This window comes from Garra rufa, chromosome 15 (assembly GCF_049309525.1).
Source record: "Garra rufa chromosome 15, GarRuf1.0, whole genome shotgun sequence".
Classification (NCBI taxonomy): Eukaryota; Metazoa; Chordata; class Actinopteri; order Cypriniformes; family Cyprinidae; genus Garra; species Garra rufa.
In genome coordinates, this window is record NC_133375.1 from 6000780 (window position 1) to 6023167 (window position 22388).

Here is a 22388-nt window from a genome sequence, read left to right on the forward strand (position 1 = left end):
TACAAAAACTAAAACTGAAATTAGAATAAAATAATCATAAATAGTAAATTATATATTATATTTTATATTTAAATGATATATTAAGGGGAGACACTGCAGGCAAAACACTGTTTTTTCATGCACCTGTCAGGTTTAAGATTTTGGGCTTTTTGGTGTTTTATAAAGTGTTTTTTCAGACTAGTGGAAAGAAAACACCCAAAAGACACTGTTAAGTGTTTCTTTTATAGCACTTTATCTATTTGTGTCAATAGATTTTAATTACAATACATATTTTTAAAGGCTGTTTTCTCAAAATAATTTTTTTTAAGAAATGTATGCAAATTTAGCGCATATTTAATTTAAATAATGCCTCATTTGCATATTTAAACCTAACATTTTTGAAAACTTGTAATACAATTTTTTTTTTTGCAATTATCAATGTAGTCAATGAACTGGGAAAGCAAGGTGATGACTATTAGTTATTTTTTTTTACCCTATTCACCTGCAGTGTCTCACCTTAAATATATAAATATTAAATAAATAAATATGTGTGTGTTTCCAAAATAAAAAAAAATGAAACAAAAAATGATTAATGTTGAGCTAGCTAACTAAATTAAGTTAAAAAACGAAAACAGAACTAAAACTAAAACCAAAAAAGAAATTAAAAAATAAAGTCTAAGTAGTAATATATATATATATATATATATATATATATATATATATATATATATATATGTATATTAAATAAAGAAATAAACAAAAATGTATAAATATACTCAAAATCAGAAACACTTGTTGATTAGAGAACTTAAACTTTACTTAAACTGGCGTATTTTGGATACTCAGGCATTCAGCAAATTAAAAAGGAATTCTTAAAATATAAATAAAATAAAAAATGCTCACAAGAATTTGTGATATATACCAATTAAAACTGTAAAAGAGACCAAATATATTCACTAAGATGAAAGTGCCATTACCATGTCTTATGAAAATATCATAGTGTGCTTTAAATGATTTTTAGTATGAAAATAATAATAATTCAGCATTCACGATATAAATCAAAGTACCATGGCTTTACCATCTGATACCATCCCTGTACCACAGTACCACCGCAGTATTTTATTTAATAAGGGTTATTAAGATGCCAGTGTCGTAACTTTAGTCAACACTAAAAATCCTGTCCTTGCTCTTCTTAAAAACACAGCGGTGTCACCATTGATTAAACATTTCTATTTTTGTATTAGACCGAATGCAAATCGCCCCATCTGCAGAAATGTATCTCTCATCCTCTCTCATTCCCTCTTTTCATCAATAAATGTCCGGAGAGCAAGGAGAGAAGGTGGTGTTGTGGTGGAGACTATAAATAGTGCTCGTGCTATTCTTATCCTCCTTCTCCATGTCCTTTGATGAGATTTTTTTGCAAGAATGACTGAAGAAAGTAGAAAGAGATCATAAAACAGGAGGAGAGAAAGAGAGAGAGAGAGAGAGAGAGAGAGAGGGTGAGCAGGAGGGGTGTAAATGAATGACGCCATTGCTGTGGTGGTGAATGATGTGCATATGTAACCGCTGCTCTTCAGAGACAGTGTTTACGTCTGTGCTCAGCACACAGAACTGTTTGATTTGTTTTATTTTTTATTTGTATTTTTCAATGCTTTGTAAAGCTGTTTTTGTTATTTTGCTCAAGCACATTTATTTTTGGAAATTTGGAATTTTGGGGATATTTAAAAAATGATTCATACATTAAAAAAAAATATTTTTTAACCCTTATGTGGTCCTTGTTTTCAAATCATACTCGGGGACTTCGGGGTCCTTTTTTCGCGCCGGGAAACAAAATGCAATTTTGTAACAAAATAATAGTTAAAAAAAATAAAAAATAAAAAATAAAAAATACTTTTTCTGTTTAATAAAGTTTTTACTCCACATTTCTGCAGTTTTCAGTGGTTTAATCATATTTTTTAAATATATATAAATTAATAAATAAATATTTTTTAAATGGGTTTTTATACAAAAACTGTTTTTTTTATGTAAAATTCACTTCATAAAAGACTCACATTTCTAACTTTAATTCATGGGGATAACATGGATCATTTCACAGGGTTTGGTGTAAGATTTTTGCCCATCTTTTGGAAAATCCAGTTTTAAAAGTAAAAAAAACATCACTTTTACCACTAGATGGCTGCAGAGCTCCACTATATGCTTTTTGCTGTTTGCCCACCAGAAAGATATCTTTTCACAAGTTTTTTCAGTTGAGTTCATAGCTACATATTATAAAATCACAATTCTAACAATACAAATTACTTTTTGTCAAAGGATTTTTTTGTACTGAAACAAATCAGTTCTATTACATATCGAGTAGCAGTACACAAAATGAACATAAGAATGCAAAAACAGCAAATGTTTTTTTTTATTTGACAAATTATAAGAGAGCAGTTTTTATGGTCTCACAAATGTATTTCTGTGTGTCCTGTGTATTTCATAATATGTAGATATGAACTCAACTGAAAAAACTTGTGAAAAGATATCTTTCAGTTGGTCAAATAGCAAAAAACAACAGTGGAGCTCTGCAACCACCTACTGGTAAAATTAAATTTTTTTACTTTTCAAACTGGATTTTCCAAAAGATGCGCAAAAATCACTAAACCTGGAATTATCCATGTTATCCCCATGAATGAAAGTTAGACATGTGGGTCTTTTATAAAGTGAATTTTACATAAAAAACTGTTGTTGTATATAAAAAAATATATTTATTAATTTATATAAATTTAAAAAATAGCATACATTTTTTTTCACACTAACATAAAATCAAGATATCATTCCAATTTTTTTTATTTTTATTTGTAGATCAAGATAGTGTTGACCGATGTACAAAGTCTCATACCATTTGAACAAAGGGAACATTTTTTTTTAATTTTAGCAAATGTCATTTGGGGTCAAAAAGACCCAGAGGACCGCATAAGGGTTTTCTAAAAAATTCTTTTTCGAAGGATAGAAGTAGGTTATGTCTATAGCAATTATATTTATTTATTTAAAAAAAAAAATTAAAATAGTATTTTTTCATTATAATTAATGTCTATGTTATGTCCTTCTTTAGAGAGTAAGCATGTGTGTGTGTGTGTGTGTGTGTGTGTGTGTGTTGAAGTGTCCTCCCATTGTGTTTGTACATCAGTAGCCTGAGGCAGTGCAGTGACAGTGTGTGGTGTGTGATGATAGATATTTTAAGAGACAACAGCATGTTTGGCCATTGGGGATATATGACCCGTTAAACACACAAACACACACTGATACACACTCGTATCTGTCACTCACAGCACTTCTGCTGGAATGAAAGCATATTACGCTCCACAGAACAGCCCATTCAACTACTAACTGATGCTCTGTAAATCATGCTGCATTGAAGCCTGATGATGAGCAATGTGTATAGTATCATATAAAGTTATAATTTATACTCTAGTGTTAATTGACATTACATTTAAAGTTAATATACACTACCAGTCAAAAGTTTTTGAACAGTAAGATTTTACTGTTTTTAAAAGAAGTCTCTTCTGCTCACCAAGCCTGCATTTTTTTTGATTCAAAGTAGAGCAAAAACAGGCAAATTTTGAAATATTTTTACTATTTAAAAAAATGTTTTCTATTTGAATATATTTTAACATGTAATTTATTCCTGTGATTTCAAAGCTGAATTTTTAGCGACATAACTGCAGTCACATGATGCATCAGAAATCATTCTAATATTATGATTTGCTGCTCAAGAAACATTTATTATTATCATTATGTTGAAAACAGCTGACAGCATTTGTCTGAAATAGAAATCTTTTGTAACATTATAAATGGCATTATCATCACTTTTAATAAATTTAAAGCATCCTTGCTAAATAAAAGTATATTTTTTAATAAGTAATAAGCTATATTCATCAAAGAATCCTGAAAAAAATACTCAATTGTTTTAAATAATAATAATAATAATAATAATAATAATAATAGTAAATCTTTCTTGAACAGCAAATCAGCATATTAGAATGATTTCTGTAGGATCATGTGACACTGAAGACTGGAGAAATGATGCTGAAAATTCAGCTTTGATCACAGGAATAAACTACATTTTAAAATATATTTGAATAGAAAGCAGCTATTTTGAAGAGTAGAAATATTTCATAATATTACTGTTTTTGCTGTATTTTGGATCAAATAAATGCAGACTTGGTGAGCAGAAGAGACTTCTTTAAAAAAAAAACATTAAAAATCTTACTTTTCAAAAACATTTGACTGGTTGTGTTTTAAATGTATATATGTGCATTTAAATGTATACATATTGGTTTACCATAAATGATTGTCATTTGAAATTAAATATTAAGATGTAAAGTTACTAAAACTAATAGCATTAATGTCAGTTTATATTATAATACATTTTCATGTAATTGCAATTCATTTGCATAATGTTCTGGCATAAATTATATTCAGTCCTGTATATGCATATTTTAAAAGTGTATTATGTCCATTATTTCTATAGCAAGTACTCTTTTTGAAAGTATGTTGAAAAAGTACTTCTTTTTCGCAAGGGAACCCAGAAAACAACATGAAAATTCACTCAAGCTGTCAGTGTAAAATGATTAAATGTTTTATGATGCAGTCACGAAGACTTGTGATTGTTACAGATTCATTCACTTTTAGAACAAAAGTACCACATTTGCCATCTTCAGCATCCTGTTGTTCTCATATACTCTTAAAATGGATGAATGGAGGATTAATAAATAATAAATTACATTTATCAATTTAATCACCGAAGATGTGCGATAAAAAAAGAACATCCATTTTTCCAGCATGACGTGAATTTAATTGTCTTGAATGATTCCATCATCACAGCGGATCAGTTAGAAATAGTGAGTCACTCAATTTGGCATCTGTCCTTCCTCATAAATGTTCTTCTACCAATTAGATAATGTATTCAACTTGACATTTTTAACCTTTTAGCATCCTGTTGTTAGTGAAGTTGTGACTTCACCACATCCTTGAACAAGTCAGATCTCGTCCAAATTTGCATGCACTAATAATTGTGATCTTTTCTGATGCAGGAATTGCTTTATGCATTGCAAGTGAAATGGGGCAAATGTCACCTCACAAATTATTCATACAACCAGTGACATATTCAGACTGCAGGTATACATGCATAATCAAAACTGGCAATCGAATGTAATGTAAATCAGTGCACATGGATTTATGCTGCACAGTTCATCTAGTTATAAATCATCCAAACACAAGACAGGTAGGAGCTGATGATTACAATGTGATATTTAGAATATGTTTAGATTTTTTATTTTTAAATTGAGCATGATATAAACAGTAACAGAAGTACGACTTGGACAAAGGCATTGTCTGACCGCACCTGGTCAGTTTCACTTCAGACCTATTGTCAGCATAATCCACTTTCCTGTGCTCAGGGATTAGAGGACGAACAGAGAAATGCTTCTATGGTTTCAAGATTGCTCCCATTATGGCCATAAATGTTGCACAGGTCATCAGGGTCAGATCCACAACAATACTGGACAGCTGTTAAATGGATTCAGAATCTGCAGTGTGAAATGACATTGGCATCACTATACAAAAATAATGTTTTTCACCATCTCACGCAATGAGCACCTTGCTTTTTATACAGTATGTCCATTAACCCATTTGTGCCCAAATTCTTCCGAATGGTTTTATGCATATAGAAGTGTTAATCCTATGTGAACATGTTTTGCATTTATTTTTTTTCTTGAAAATTGTATTTGAATGTGCGGCAACTATAGTTGCAAGTGGGCAAATATGTTGTAGGCACCCCTTCAATGTCAATTTTGAATTGGAGGAGAAAATTTGTCATCTAACTCAAAACAACTGCTTTCAACACCCTGCTGCCTAAGCTGGTTGGCTGGTCTTAGCTGGTTTAAGCTGGAAGTAGATAGTTCGAGCTGGTCTTCCAGCCAGACCAGCTAAGGAAGTGGCCAAAACCACTTTAAAACCAGCCTGCTGACCAGCTACGACCAGATAAGACCAGACTAGATGACCAACTAAAACCAGCATTAGCTGGTTGGCTGGTCTTAGCTGGTTTAAGCTGGAAGTAGTTAGTTCGAGCTGGTCTTCCAGCCAGACCAGCTAAGGAAGTGGCCAAAACCACTTTAAAACCAGCCTGCTGACCAGCTACGACCAGATAAGACCAGACTAGATGACCAACTAAAACCAGCATTAGCTGGTTGGCTGGTCTTAGCTGGTTTAAGCTGGAAGTAGTTAGTTCGAGCTGGTCTTCCAGCCAGACCAGCTAAGGAAGTGGCCAAAACCACTTTAAAACCAGCCTGCTGACCAGCTACGACCAGATAAGACCAGACTAGATGACCAACTAAAACCAGCATTAGCTGGTTGGCTGGTCTTAGCTGGTTTAAGCTGGAAGTAGTTAGTTCGAGCTGGTCTTCCAGCCAGACCAGCTAAGGAAGTGGCCAAAACCACTTTAAAATCAGCCTGCTGACCAGCTACGACCAGATAAGACCAGACTAGATGACCAACTAAAACCAGCATTAGCTGGTTGGCTGGTCTTAGCTGGTTTAAGCTGGAAGTAGTTAGTTCGAGCTGGTCTTCCAGCCAGACCAGCTAAGGAAGTGGCCAAAACCACTTTAAAACCAGCCTGCTGACCAGCTACAACCAGATAAGACCAGACTAGATGACCAACTAAAACCAGCATTAGCTGGTTGGCTGGTCTTAGCTGGTTTAAGCTGGAAGTAGTTAGTTCGAGCTGGTCTTCCAGCCAGACCAGCTAAGGAAGTGGCCAAAACCACTTTAAAACCAGCCTGCTGACCAGCTACGACCAGATAAGACCAGACTAGATGACCAACTAAAACCAGCATTAGCTGGTTGGCTGGTCTTAGCTGGTTTAAGCTGGAAGTAGTTAGTTCGAGCTGGTCTTCCAGCCAGACCAGCTAAGGAAGTGGCCAAAACCACTTTAAAACCAGCCTGCTGACCAGCTACGACCAGATAAGACCAGACTAGATGACCAACTAAAACCAGCATTAGCTGGTTGGCTGGTCTTAGCTGGTTTAAGCTGGAAGTAGTTAGTTCGAGCTGGTCTTCCAGCCAGACCAGCTAAGGAAGTGGCCAAAACCACTTTAAAACCAGCCTGCTGACCAGCTACGACCAGATAAGACCAGACTAGATGACCAACTAAAACCAGCATTAGCTGGTTGGCTGGTCTTAGCTGGTTTAAGCTGGAAGTAGTTAGTTCGAGCTGGTCTTCCAGCCAGACCAGCTAAGGAAGTGGCCAAAACCACTTTAAAACCAGCCTGCTGACCAGCTACAACCAGATAAGACCAGACTAGATGACCAACTAAAACCAGCATTAGCTGGTTGGCTGGTCTTAGCTGGTTTAAGCTGGAAGTAGTTAGTTCGAGCTGGTCTTCCAGCCAGACCAGCTAAGGAAGTGGCCAAAACCACTTTAAAACCAGCCTGCTGACCAGCTACAACCAGATAAGACCAGACTAGATGACCAACTAAAACCAGCATTAGCTGGTTGGCTGGTCTTAGCTGGTTTAAGCTGGAAGTAGTTAGTTCGAGCTGGTCTTCCAGCCAGACCAGCTAAGGAAGTGGCCAAAACCACTTTAAAACCAGCCTGCTGACCAGCTACGACCAGATAAGACCAGACTAGATGACCAACTAAAACCAGCATTAGCTGGTTGGCTGGTCTTAGCTGGTTTAAGCTGGAAGTAGTTAGTTCGAGCTGGTCTTCCAGCCAGACCAGCTAAGGAAGTGGCCAAAACCACTTTAAAACCAGCCTGCTGACCAGCTACGACCAGATAAGACCAGACTAGATGACCAACTAAAACCAGCATTAGCTGGTTGGCTGGTCTTAGCTGGTTTAAGCTGGAAGTAGTTAGTTCGAGCTGGTCTTCCAGCCAGACCAGCTAAGGAAGTGGCCAAAACCACTTTAAAACCAGCCTGCTGACCAGCTACAACCAGATAAGACCACACTAGATGACCAACTAAAACCAGCATTAGCTGGTTGGCTGGTCTTAGCTGGTTTAAGCTGGAAGTAGTTAGTTCGAGCTGGTCTTCCAGCCAGACCAGCTAAGGAAGTGGCCAAAACCACTTTAAAACCAGCCTGCTGACCAGCTATGACCAGATAAGACCAGACTAGATGACCAACTAAAACCAGCATTAGCTGGTTGGCTGGTCTTAGCTGGTTTAAGCTAGAAGTAGCTGGTTTTAGCTGGTCTCCCAGCATGGCTAGGCTGGTCAGGCTGGTTTAAGGTGGAGGTAGCTTGTTTAAGATGGTCTCCCAGTCTGGCTAGTCTGGTCAGGCTGGTTTTAGCTGGTTGTTCCAGCTGGTCTCCGAGCCAGACCAGCTAAGTAAGTGGTCAAAACCCCTCTAAAACCAGCCTGCTGACCAGCTAAGACCAGGCTGGATGACCAACTAAAAACAGCATAAACTGGTTAAACATAAATAACATCTAGAAAAATACTTACAATAGAAAAATGACAACTATAAATTGGTGTTTATAGTTGTCTATAATACAATACTTGGTGCTTTTGGGTGAACCATTTAAATAGTAATGTGATCAGGAATTTAGTTTGAGGGCAAAAGATTTCCTTGAGCACATTTTGCAGTGGGTTTATCTAGTGAAATTCACTGCATTGACCAACAGAAAGTGGCTTGCTTTGAAAGTGACTTCTGTGTCAGCTATGTTTCGTAAAACACTGTTGACAATAGACAATGGACTTTTACAAAATTTGCTAATGTGAACCAAGACTTGGATTAAACTACTGGAGTTACGTGGATTAATTTTACGCTTATTTTTGGACCTAGAATTTTGGACCCCCATTTCATTTAATTGCTAAAACCAGTAGGAACATTCTTCAAAACATCTTTTTTTGTGTTCTTTTGGTGAGTAAGCAATGACAGAATTTTCATTTTTGGATGAGCTATCCATTTAATTGCATTCATTTTCATTTTTTTTTTCTTTTTCAAGTAATTCATACAAACTTAATAGAAAACTTCTCAGACAGACATTTTAATTTTAAAAATGTTTCAGTATGAGACTTTATTTCTTGTCTTCACAGTCTTTTTAAACAGCATCCTTACTTTACTTTAAAATCTGTAAAGATTCTTGTTGCAATGCAGAAATTTGGTGAATCCTGAATTAGGCAGGTCCTGTAAGATTTGCTATATATATGTATATGCGTCACCGTACCCCCAAGCCTTTAACATTGACCAATCCTTCCTATGTATTTGGGCCAAGGACAGGCTAAACCATTCTGAGAACATTAGGGGTTAATAGGAATCGACAAAGGGTTTGTCTTTCACACATGGTCAGGTGCTTAAATAAGATAAATATGCATGCTGTGGAACGCTAACAGCTGCCTTTTCCATTATCTTCTATTTTCTTCTTCCTCTTTTTTGTTGCTTTGATTTTTAACTTTTCTTCAGATTTTCATGCTCACATTAATTTTTCAGTAATTTACACTCTTCCCTGTTTTGCTCATGTTCCATGTCCTCTGTGTAATTATATGAGCGCATCCTTGCGACCTCTGGATTAGCAAACATTAGACGTTTAGTTATAAGGGAGACACACTCATAATTGATATGGCATGGGTATTAATTACTGAGCATTTTATCTAGGGCAAGGCTTTCACGGTCCTAAACTCTGTTTGTTCAGGCTAGAGCTGCTGACAGAGGCATTGCTAACGCTAAGTGAATCTTGGAGGGATTTTGGAAGGTGGAGAGTTAAAGAAAGAGCGGCAATGCAGTGTGGTTGCTTGGTGTTTCAACTTGTCTTCCACGCCATCTTGTTAGACTCCTTAATAATTAATAATCTCTCCCCTATCCTGATCTGTCTCCCCATCATGCATGCATGCTCATTCATTAGAGGTGTTTGTTAAAGCGAGCATCACTATTACTAGTGCTCATAGTGTATATAGGATTAATCAAACCATAACATTTAACATTTCTAAACATACTTTATCAATTTCAACAAACATTTGTAAACATTAATCAACCTGTGGTAAGAAGCATAGCGTTTTATTAGTTTACATATAGACATATGTAGACATATGTAACTGTGACATAGTTTTTACTTAAAGTGTTCAATATTTATAGCAATAATCTGACATTAATTACACTAAAATCTGACAAAAATCTCAAAACTGATTAATAATCAGAAGTCAGTACTCCATGTAACACTATTAACAACAGCTGTATATTGCTGAACCAATGTGGTTCAAACAAACATTCTGAACACCTTAGCAACCACATAGTTACACCCTAGAAACCACAAATAAAAAATTACAGTTATGGCAACAAACTAAAAATCACTCAGAACACCTTAGCAACCACATAGCAACACAATAGAAACCACAAGTAACACCATACAATAGCTGCAACACACAAACAGTCACTCAGAACACCTTAGCAACCATTTAGCAACACCCTACATACCACAAATGACACCCTGCAATAGTGGCAATACATCAACAATCATTCAGAACATCCTAACAACCACATAACAACTCCCTAAAAACCACAAACAACACCCTACCATAATGGCAACAAGCTAGCAACCAATCAGAGCACCTTAGCAACCACATAGCAACACACTAGAAACCACAAATAACACCTAAGCATTGTGGCAACACACCAACAAACATTCCGAACACCTTAACAATCATATAGCAACGCCCTAGAAACAACAAATAACACTCTACAATAGTGGCAACAAACAAACAATCACTTAGAACACCTTAGCAATTTTAGCAACACCCTAGAACCACAAATAACACCTAAGTATTGTGGCAACACACCAGCAAACATTCTGAACACCTTAACAGTTATATAGCAACACCCTAGAAACAACAAATAACACCTTACCATTGTGGCAACACGCCAACAAACATTCAGAACACCTTAACAATCATATACTGTAGTAACACCCTAGAAACCACAGACAACACCCTAAAATAGTGGCAACAATATAACAACCACTCAGAACACCGTAGTATTGTAGCAACACACCAACAGTCACTCTAAACACCTTAACAATCATATAGCAACACCCTAGAAACCACAAACAACACCCTAAAATACCTTAGCAACACCATAGAAACCACAAATAACACCCTACAGCAGTGTAAAACACCAACAATCACCCAGAACACTTTAACAACCACATAGAAACACCCTTGAAACAACAAATAACACCCTACAATAGTGGAGACACATCAACAATCACTCAGAACACCTTAGAAACACCCTAGAAATCACAAACAACACCCTAAAATAGTGGCAACAAACTAACAAGCACTCAGAACACCATAGTATTGTCGCAGCACACCAAGAATCATTCCAAACACCTTAACAATTATATAGCAACACACTAGAAACCACAAACAACACCCTAAAACAGTGGAAACAAAATAACAACCTCTTACAGCACCTTAGCAACCACCTAGTAACACCCTAGAAACCACAAATAACACCCTACAATATTAGCCACACACCAACAGCATTGTAGCACCAATTATCACTCTGAACACCCTAGAAACCACAGGTAACACAATACAATAGTGGCAACACACCAACAATCACTGAAAACACCTTGGCAACCACATAGTAACACCCTAGAAACCACAAATAACAGACTATAGTTATGGCAACAAACTAACAATTACTCAGAACACCTTAGCAACTGCATAACAACACCCTAGAAACCACAAATAACGCCCTACAATAGTGGCATCAAACATCCAATTACTCTGAACACCTTAGCAATCATATGGAAACACTCTAGAAAGCACAAACAACAACCTAAAATAGTTGCAACAAACTAACAACCACTCAGAACACCATAGCAATTGTATAGCAACACCATAGAAACCACATGTAACACCACATATACCATTGTGGTAACACACCAACAATCACTCTGAATACAGTTTTTTCCAATTGCTAACACACAATTTTTCAAACTGGTCTGGTTTTATCAAAATACTTAACACAATTCACAAAACCATACACCCAAACTGCAAAATACCTCATATATCCTGTAAAATGAAGCACTGCAACCGAAACTACACATAGCATTATCAAAATCAAACTTTTGCATGAAATGGCACACACTTCATTCATATTACCAGATTTTTGCCTAACCAACTACACACTCTTGGGCATAATGAAAAGCACCCCCATCTTTAGTATGCTTTGCCATAATACTAAAATATGTATCAGATTGTTCACATGCACAGAAATATGCAGATACACACACATCCTGTTGCAACATTTTTTTATTTATTTTTATTTTTCACTACAGTAAATAGTCAGTGCAACATATGCACAGCGGATATATTTACATGGGACTGAACAAAAATATTCTTACAAAAAACAGTAAACTGAAAAATAAAATTTCAGAAAAAATAAATTACAGTTAAAAAATAAATAAAAAGGTTCTCACCTGTGGTCTTTTTATAGTGCTTACATCCTGATTGAAGTGTTCACAATTAACCATTGAGGTGTTTGGCCAGGTGGCACATGTAATTGGCCAATTAGCTCATGCAGTGCCATTTTGAATAGCAGTGTTTTGAAATGGCAAGCATGTGACTTTATGACAGATTGTTGTGTCTTATGCAGAGAACTGTTTTCAGTGCATTTAAAAAGTGTCATTTTGAATTGAAAAATGTATGTAAAGCAGAAAATGTGTTTAGACTTTTGGAGACTTGAGAAGAAGTTTTGCTCTCTGTGTGTCAGTTTAAATAATTGTGCTGTGCATGTCATTTTAGTGTGTTAGCAATTGGAAAAAACTGTAATCACATAGAATCCCTCTAGAAACCACAAACAACACTTTAAAATAGTCACAACAAACTAGCCAAATAACACCTTTGTGACAGCATTGTGACAAAACACCAAAATTCACTCTGAACATTTTAAAAATCACACAGCAACACCCTTGTAAGCACAAATAACACCCAACTATAGTGGCAACAAACTAACAACCACTCAAAACAAAATAGTATTGTAGCAACACACTGACATTCACTCAGAACCTTAGCAACCACATAGCAACACCCCAGAAACCACAAACAACACACTACAATAGTTGCAACAAACTAACAGGCACTCAGAACACCATAATATTGTAGCAACACACCAATAATCACTCTGAACACCTCAGCACCCACATAGCAACACCCTAGAAACCACAAACAACACCTCAAAATAGTGGCAACTGACCAACAATCATTCACAACACCTTAAAACCACAAACAACACCGTACAATAGTGGCAACACACCAGCAATCACCGAGAACACCTAAGGAACCACATAGCAACACCCTAGAAACCACAAGTAACACCCTACAAAGTGAAAAGCACCAACAATCACCCAGAATACTTTACCAACTGCATAGCAACACCCTAGAAACCATTGAAAACTACCTAAAATACTGGAAAACACCAACAATCACTCAGAACACCTCAGCAACCGCATAGCAACACCATAGAAACCACAAATAATATCCTACAATAATGAAAAACACCAACAATCACTAAGAACACCTTAACAATCATATAGCAAGACACCAACAATCACAGGTCATCACTGTAGAGTGTTATTTGTGGTTTCTAGGGTGTTGCTTTGCAGTTTTCTAAGGTATTCTGAGTAATTCTGTTTTGCCACAATTCTAGGGTGTTATTTGTGGTTTCTAGGGTGTTATGTGGTTGTTCTAAGTGATTATAATCTCTTCTTAATTCTGTCCATTGTAGACATTGATCTACTTTTCAAATTTTAAATGTACGGAGCGAGACATGTTTGTTTTGTATTCAATATACAGCAAGCTAAGCTATAAGAAAGATGTGTTCTTCATATACTATAAGCATATAACATCCAAGCCAGTCTTGGTTAGTAGAGTCACTCTGTATTGGTACTGAGACTTCGCTCTCAGTGAGATGTGTTTCACACATCAGGAGTATGCTATAGCACCCTGCACCATATGTAATAACAGCAAGGTCAAAATGCTGATGGTCATGAGAGCTGCTCAGTGGTGCAGAGACACTGTCCTGTATCAGACCATAAAGCCGTCATCACTCACTGAATGACAGTGTTTGCAGCAAGGCTGTCCACCCCTGCATGACCTTTGCATACATTAAAATTAATGTAATTTTTGGTATTTTAACAGTTTCTTATATTTAATTCAATTTAATGTTTCAATTGTTAATTAAAATTCAAATACCATTTACTAAAAAAACTACATGTATTTTCATTTACATATTTTCATAGGTAACGATACTAAGTTAAGTTTCACAAACATTAAGGACACAAAACATTCTTTCTTAATTTCAAGTCAGTCAGAAATGGTTTAAAATAAAGACTGTTGATTAAGCAGCAGCTCAGTTGGATTCATTGAGTTCATTTAGTGAATGATTTGTCAGAGTGATTCAAACTGTTACTTTACTTTATCGATCAGACAACATTGGTTATATGTTATGGTTGTGTGTATTAGTGAGTGTGTAAATACATACTATAAAAAAGATAAATAAATCAGCCAATATTAAAAAAATATTGACTTTTATCATATTTTTTTCCCTTATATTATTGTCCCTGTAAATCGATGAAATTATACAGACAACAGTCAATATGATGAAATGTTCATGAGAACTGGCTCACCATTTAATTTCATCCCAAATCTCTGATGTAATGACCTGTCTGAAATGAATTTGGATTTGATTTTGGCTTTGATTTGTATTCGTTTGACTTTTCTTTCCTCTCCAGAGAGACACTAAAGGGCAGTTTCTCTTGGATCATGTGTGTAATCACTACAGCCTGCTGGAGAAGGATTACTTTGGCATCAGATATGTGGATCCAGAGAAACAAAGGGTAACTACACATTTACAACTCTAGTTTCTTTTGGCTTCAATATTGAGTAAGCAAATACTGACCTGACAATTAATGTAACTTCAACAGATGTACTGTTTAAGCCATTAAACCATCTTTAAAATAAATATGATTGCATTAGGTAAGACAATATCAGGTGACATCTGTACATTTTTTAATAATAATTAGTAACTGCACAATTAAACTTAAATACACATACAATTTGTGAATTATTTAAAATCCTGCCTCTTGAGTATTAAGTACACTGTGAACCAGCATTTATTTGCATGATCAAAAATACTGAAAAAGTAATATTGTTGTCACAATATTGTTGTTTTTGGTCTTTGGTTTCTCCCATTGTCTCCACTTGTCATTCTGTGATCATTTGGTTTAGTCCTCGTTAGAGTTATCCCCGTCACCTGTGTTTAATCATTAGTTACCCTTTATAAGTCTGTCTGTTTCTTGAGTTATCGGTCGGTCTTTGCTTATGTTTAATGTTCAACGTGTGTGGATATTCCTGCCTGTTCCTGCTTGTAATTCCTGGAGATTTATATTAAATATCGTTGTTATTTCGTCTCACGTCTCGTCCGTCCAGCACGCTACACTTATAACAATTGTGAAATATTATTGCAATTTAAAATAGCGGTTTTCTATATCAGTGATTCTCAACTCCAGTCCTCGAGGCCCACTGCTCTGCACATTTTGTATGTCTCCTTCATTTAACACACCTGATTCAGATAATCAGCTCGTTAGGAGAAAGATCCATGAACTTAACTGAGTGTGTCAGATTCAGAAACATACAAAATGTGCAGAGCAGTGGGCCCCGAGGACTGGAGTTGAGAATCACTGTTCTATATGACTATATAATATTTTAAAATATAATTTATTCCTGTGATGCAAAACTGAATTTGCTCCAGCATCATTGCTCCAGTCTTCAGAAATCACTCTAATATTCTGTTTTGCTGCTAAAGAAACATTTATTATTATTATTATCATTGTTTAAAACAGATGTGCTGCTTGTGGAAACAGTGATTTCAAGAGTATTTGATAAATAGAAAATTCAAATGAACACAATTTATTGAAATAGAAATAGAACCTCACAAATCTTAAACATGCTTGTTTCTACACCATCACCAGGGTAGATATTTTATCCTTAAGTAGTCTATCATACTGGCTTTAAATTCTGAACAAAGTTACCATGACAACCGACCAAGGGGTTTTACCCTACTGTATGTATGACAATGTTTCTTCAGTCGAGCAGAAAACCTCCCAGCAGCACTGCAGTAAATTATTTACAGTCATTTATATTGTAATATTAATGTCTGTTATAGAAAAAAGGGCGGAAGCATCAGTGAGAATGTTGTTTACCATCATTTCCTGAGCAGGAAAATTGTCCAAAGTGCTTACCATAAAAATGTTGATTTGTCACCATTTTTAGCTGTCAGTGCACAGCAGTCAATAATTTCTCTCTTGTCGTTGTTTTACAGCATTGGTTGGACCCGAGCAAACCAGTTGTAAAACAGATGAAATGTAAGTTATTTATCTTGTTTTTGCCCTTAACTCTTGTATGGTGTTCGGGTCTGTGAGACCCGTTTTCAGTTTTTTTCAAAAGAAAAATTAAACAATTAATTATTTTTTCAACCTGAAATTCATTGGCTTTGGCTTATTTTCTGTGAAGAACATAAATCCGAACAAATTTTCAATGACCGCATACTGTACCTCCCCCCACGCATTTACATTACGTACAAGGTGTTCGGGTCCACTGGACCCAGGTCTAATAAAAGTGTTGAAAGTGTAGGTCCAGTGTTCCTACACTCTTGTCTTCATCCTTTCTGGTGATGCTGTTTTCTTCCCCTCCCCCTCCTGCTCCCGCACAAAGTTGAAACATTGTTGAAAATTCAACTATCAACACTGTCTGCTCTTACATTCCCGCACATTTTATCCTCTCTCTTGCGGGAACTGAGCTTTATTTTCTCATATCCTGTCCCACCTGCAAATTAGGGGCATAATACTATAAATAAGACTTTGCCAGTATGGTTCCTTATCACAACTGATCAAGATGGCCAAAAGATTATCTGCTGTGAGGGCCTTGCAATTGATTTTGGAAGAGAGAGGAGCTTCTGATGATGATGTCGAGGAAGAGGTTTCAGAATATAAGGATCACATTTCTGAAAATTCAGAGTCTGACAGTGACTTTGAAGAAGAGGATGAGGTTGAGCACCATTTAGTAACAAAACGAAGACGAGTACCCCATCAGCAGCCAGCTCCAGGACCAGAGCAAGCCCAGCAAGTGAAGAAATATGGATGTCAAAAAATGTAAAAAAACAAAAACAAAAAAAAACCGAGAAGCACATTAATTCATCAATGTGATCTAACAAAGGTAAAGGGGGGAAATTAACCATGTTTGCTGTTCATATGGCTTGTAATTTGGATGAAGTAAACATTTGTTGAGTAATTTAACATAAAATTGTTTGATAGTGTTAATTTGGAAAGTCAAAACTCTAGCGGGTCCACCAGACCCATGAACACTGGCTGAGTAACAAAAATACGAACACCACACAAGGGTTAATGTGGCGGATTCGGCTGTATGAGTAGAAGTTGTGGAGATACGTGTTACTCTTTTCATTTGTACTAAAGCACAAATTAGAAAATTTTGTACTTGAAGTTTTAAGCTTTCCCCCTTAAAGCTCACAGATATGGTAGGGAATATGCAATAGGAACTGGAAATGTTGCACCACAGCTCAAAATTTCAGGAGGCCATGATCTAACCACTGCACCACTGCTAATAACATAGACTTACACTAAAGGAAAGAGTCATATCTACAGACAAAAATATAAAGTTCTGTCATGAAACTCTAGATGGAGGTTGTAACTCAGTCTGATATAATCACGTCATTATTCACATGGTGCAGCTGATTGGTTCTTTGCGTATCAGCAGCTAATAAGCTTGCTGCTTAACTTTCATATACTTGGCTATTTTTTTGTTACAGTGCACTTCTAAAACCCTCCACCTCCCCAGCTCCACCTGTTGAAGTCAAAAGTTTACATATACCTTGCAAAATCTGCTAAATGTAAATTATTTTACCAAAATAAGAGGGATCATAATATTTTTTAGTACTGACCTGAATAAGATATTTCTCCTAAAAGATGTTTACATATATTCCACAAGAGAAAATAATAGTTGAATTTATGTAAATGACCCTGTTCAAAAGTTTACATACACTTGATTCTTAATACTGTGTTGTTAGCTGAATGATCCACAGCTGTGTTTTTTTTTTTGTTTAGTGATAGTTGTTCACGAGTCCTGAAGAGTTAAACTGCCCGCTGTTCTTCAGAAAAATCCTTCAGGTCCCACAAATCATTTGGTTTTTTCAGCATTTTTTGAGTATTTGAACCCTTTCCAACAATGACTGTTTGATTTTGAGATCCATCTTTTCACACTGAGGACAACTGAGGCTCATATGCAACTATTACAAAAGGTTCAAACGCTCACTGATGCTCCAGAAGGAAACGCGATGCATTAAAACCTGGGGTGTGAAAACTTTTGAACAGAATGAAGATGTGTAAATTTGTCTAGATACCATATTTTTTCATTTAGTATTGCCATTCAGAAACTACGAAAGATACTTACATGTTTCCCAGAAGACAAAATAAGTGAAATTCACCCCGATTCACCCCTGGCTATTATTGCACCATGTTATAAAGAATGCATATATAACTACTGGTATTTTATTGAAAAGAAGACCTTATTTGTGAGAAGATGTTTTATTTATTTTTAAGATAAATTAAGACATTTTATATGTCAAAATTAACAATACATTTCAATAGGAATCCATGCCACTTGAAATTTTGTGTAAGGGGGAAATTTACCCACACAGATTTGGCAACAGATTCAATTTAATCATAATTTGTTTCTTTTATCAACATAAAGCTGCTTGGTTTGAAAGTGATTTATGTGTGATGTGCTTCATTCACATCACCTGTCCTTCCAGTCCTGATGGTTAATGGTAAAAGAACTTGGCTTGCTGTCCTCAATGTAGGCTCCTTGAACGTCACTGAACTTACACAGGTTAAACGTCACTCACAATCAGAAAAGTGATAAAGAGAGAGATTGTAGACAAAGTGTGAAATGACTCTTCTAAGTCGACATTCTCTGAAGTGACGTCAATGAAATCAATCTTTCCCTCTGAGCTCTAAACTTCTCAGACTCATTACGTTTATCTTTGAAGACTTCATTTCATTCTTCACCAGAGGGGTTTCCCTCATCTCATGGATTAATATAATCATTTTAGCTCCCCTCATGCCCTCGGTTACAGTTCTGTGCATAATCTGTCTCACATTTACTGGCTCACCCTCAAGTGGTGTCTCTCTCTCTGCCCTCGTCTGATTGTTGATGTTGTGCTGTTTTCAGGTCAGCAGCCATACACTATGTGCTTCAGGGTGAAGTTCTACCCTCAGGAGCCAATCAAGATCAAGGAAGAGCTGACAAGGTAACAGGACGTTGATCTAATGTTCAGATGGCATTAGAATAACATAAAAACAACCCCGGCCAGTCACAGTATAAACAACTCTGAATCGTTCAAGTCAAGTGTACGAGACGGAGGATTCTCTGGAAGAGATTTGCATTTTAAAAACGCCTCCTGGGCAGATTGTTCTAGTTTCATTTGGAAAGAGCATGTTTACTTTGCAGCTGAAGCCAGAGCGGCTGATCTGCGGCTGCTTTCATGTCAAAGTAAGCAGTGTGATCTCATTATAGTGAATCTCATGAAACCTGTCAAGAACATGCCCGGGTCATATTGTACTAGAAATGAGAAAAAAAGAAAAGAAAATATATCTTATTCACAATAAAAAAGAAACTTATTTTGGTATCTTTTTTACATTATCCGATATTTTCAGAATAACTAAGCACATTTTCCAAAATAGTATTGTCAATCATTGTATTCGCCTCACTGTATTTAGTGACAAGTCTGAAATCTCTAGGTGGGTGGATCTTTATGTATATCAATGTGGGCTTTTGAAAAAACAATCCCAGTTAGGGACACAACATTAAAATTAAAAAGATACATTTATACTAAAAATGCACTGCCTGATTTATGTAGCTAAGTTGAAGATGATACAAAAAGACATGCTTTAGGGACTCTTGAATCTTTTCAACATCTGTTCATTTACAATGAACCGTCAGAACCAATCAATTCACCACAATAAATCACACTTTCAAAAGCATCATATGAGAGGGTCTGTTTAAGTTTAAATGATTTACTAAAATGAATCAAACTTTCCTTAACGACATATGAGAAACAGCAGCGTTTATGACGAAATTATTAAAAAATCTGAATGAATCTAACTTTCCAGCGCTACACATGGGAGAGGCAGTGACGTTTCAGACAAAATGATTCATGAGAATGACTCAGACTTTCCACCACTACATATGAGAGAGACAGCGAAGTTTAGGACAAACTGATTAATTAGAATGAATCAGACTTTCCACCACCTCATATGTGAGAGAGAGAGAGCAACGTTTAGGACAAACTGATTCATTAGACCCGATTATTTAGAATGAATCAGACTTTCCACCACCTCATATGAGAGAGACAGCAACATTTAGGACAAACTGATTCATTAGACCCGATTAATTAGAATGAATCAGACTTTCCACCACTACATATAAGAGAGACAGCAACATTTAGGACAAACTGATTCATTAGAATGAATCAGACTTTCCAGTGCTACATGTGGGAGAGACATGAAGGTGTAGAACAAACTGATTCATTGAAATGAATCAGACTTTTCACCACTACATATAAGAGAGACAGCGATGTTTAGAACAAACTGATTCATTAGAATGAATCAGACCTTCCAGCGCTACATATGAGAGAGACAGCGATGTTTAGAACAAACTGATTCATTAGAATGAATCAGACCTTCCAGCGCTACATATGAGAGAGACAGCAAGGTTTAGGACAAAATGATTGATTAGAATGAATCAAACTTTTCACCACTACATATAAGAGAGACAGCGACATTTAGAACAAACTGATTGATTAGAATGAATCAGACCTTCCACCACTACATATGAGAGAGACAGCAAGGTTTAGGACAAACTGATTGATTAGAATGAATCAGACTTTCCACCACTACATATGAGAGAGACAGCAAGGTTTAGGACAAACTGATTCATTAGACCCGATTAATTAGAAAGAATCAGACTTTCCAGCACTACATGTGAGAGAGACAGCGACGTTTAGAACAAACTGATTCATTAGAATGAATCAAATTTTCCAGCGCTACATGTGGGAGAGACAGCGCCGTTTAGAACAAACTGGTTCATTAGAATGAATCAGATTTTCCAGCGCTACATGTGAGAGAGACAGCGACATTTAGAACAAACTGATTCGTTAAAATTAATCAGACTTTCCACCACTACATATGAGAGAGACAGTAATGTTTAGGACAAACTGATTCATTAGACCCGATTAATTAGAATGAATCAGATTTTCCAGCGCTACATGTGAGAGAGACAGCGACGTTTAGAACAAACTGATTCATTAGAATGAATCAGACTTTCCAGCGCTACATGTGAGAGAGACAGCGACGTTTAGAGCAAACTGATTCATTAGAATGAATCAGACTTTCCAGCGCTACATGTGAGAGAGACAGCGACGTTTAGAACAAACTGATTCATTAGAATGAATCAGACTTTCCAGCGCTACATGTGAGAGAGACAGCGACGTTTAGAACAAACTGATTCATTAGAATGAATCAGACTTTCCAGCGCTACATGTGAGAGAGACAGCGACGTTTAGAACAAACTGATTCATTAGAATGAATCAGACTTTCCAGCGCTACATGTGAGAGAGACAGCGACGTTTAGAACAAACTGATTCATTAGAATGAATCAGACTTTCCAGCGCTACATGTGAGAGAGACAGCGACGTTTAGAGCAAACTGATTCATTAGAATGAATCAAATTTTCCAGCGCTACATGTGGGAGAGACAGCGCCGTTTAGAACAAACTGATTCATTAGACTGAATCTGTCTTTACAGCGCTACATGTGAGAGAGACAGCGACGTTTAGGACAAACCGATTCATTAGACTGAATCTGACTTTACAGCGCTACATGTGAGAGAGACAGCAACGTTTAGGACAAACTGATTCATTCGACTGAATCAGACTTTGCACCACTACATATGAGAGAGCCAGTAATGTTTAGGGCAAACTGATTCATCAGACCCGATTAATTAGACTGAATCAGATTTTCCAGCGCTACATGTGAGAGAGACAGCGACGTTTAGAACAAACTGATTCATTAGACTGAATCAGATTTTCCAGTGCTACATGTGGGAGAGACAGCGACGTTTAGAACAAACTGATTCATTAGAATGAATCAGACTTTCCAGCGCTACATGTGGGAGAGACTGCGACGTTTAGGACAAACCGATTCATTAGAATGAATCAGACTTTCCAGCGCTACATGTGGGAGAGACTGCGACGTTTAGGACAAACCGATTCATTAGAATGAATCAGACTTTCCA

General features: G+C 36.3%; 1 protein-coding gene across 2 annotated transcripts in view; it reads left to right on the forward strand.

The window, feature by feature from the left end:
* The window catches only part of frmd3 (FERM domain containing 3), a 91797-nt gene that overhangs the window by 21603 nt on the left and 47806 nt on the right, over positions 1-22388 (forward strand). For both annotated transcript variants that reach the window (XM_073818514.1, XM_073818513.1), the window contains exons 2-4: positions 14754-14858; positions 16343-16385; positions 19267-19345. In XM_073818514.1, coding sequence (XP_073674615.1) covers positions 14754-14858; positions 16343-16385; positions 19267-19345 — 227 coding nt within the window. The remainder of the gene's footprint in view (positions 1-14753; positions 14859-16342; positions 16386-19266; positions 19346-22388) is intronic.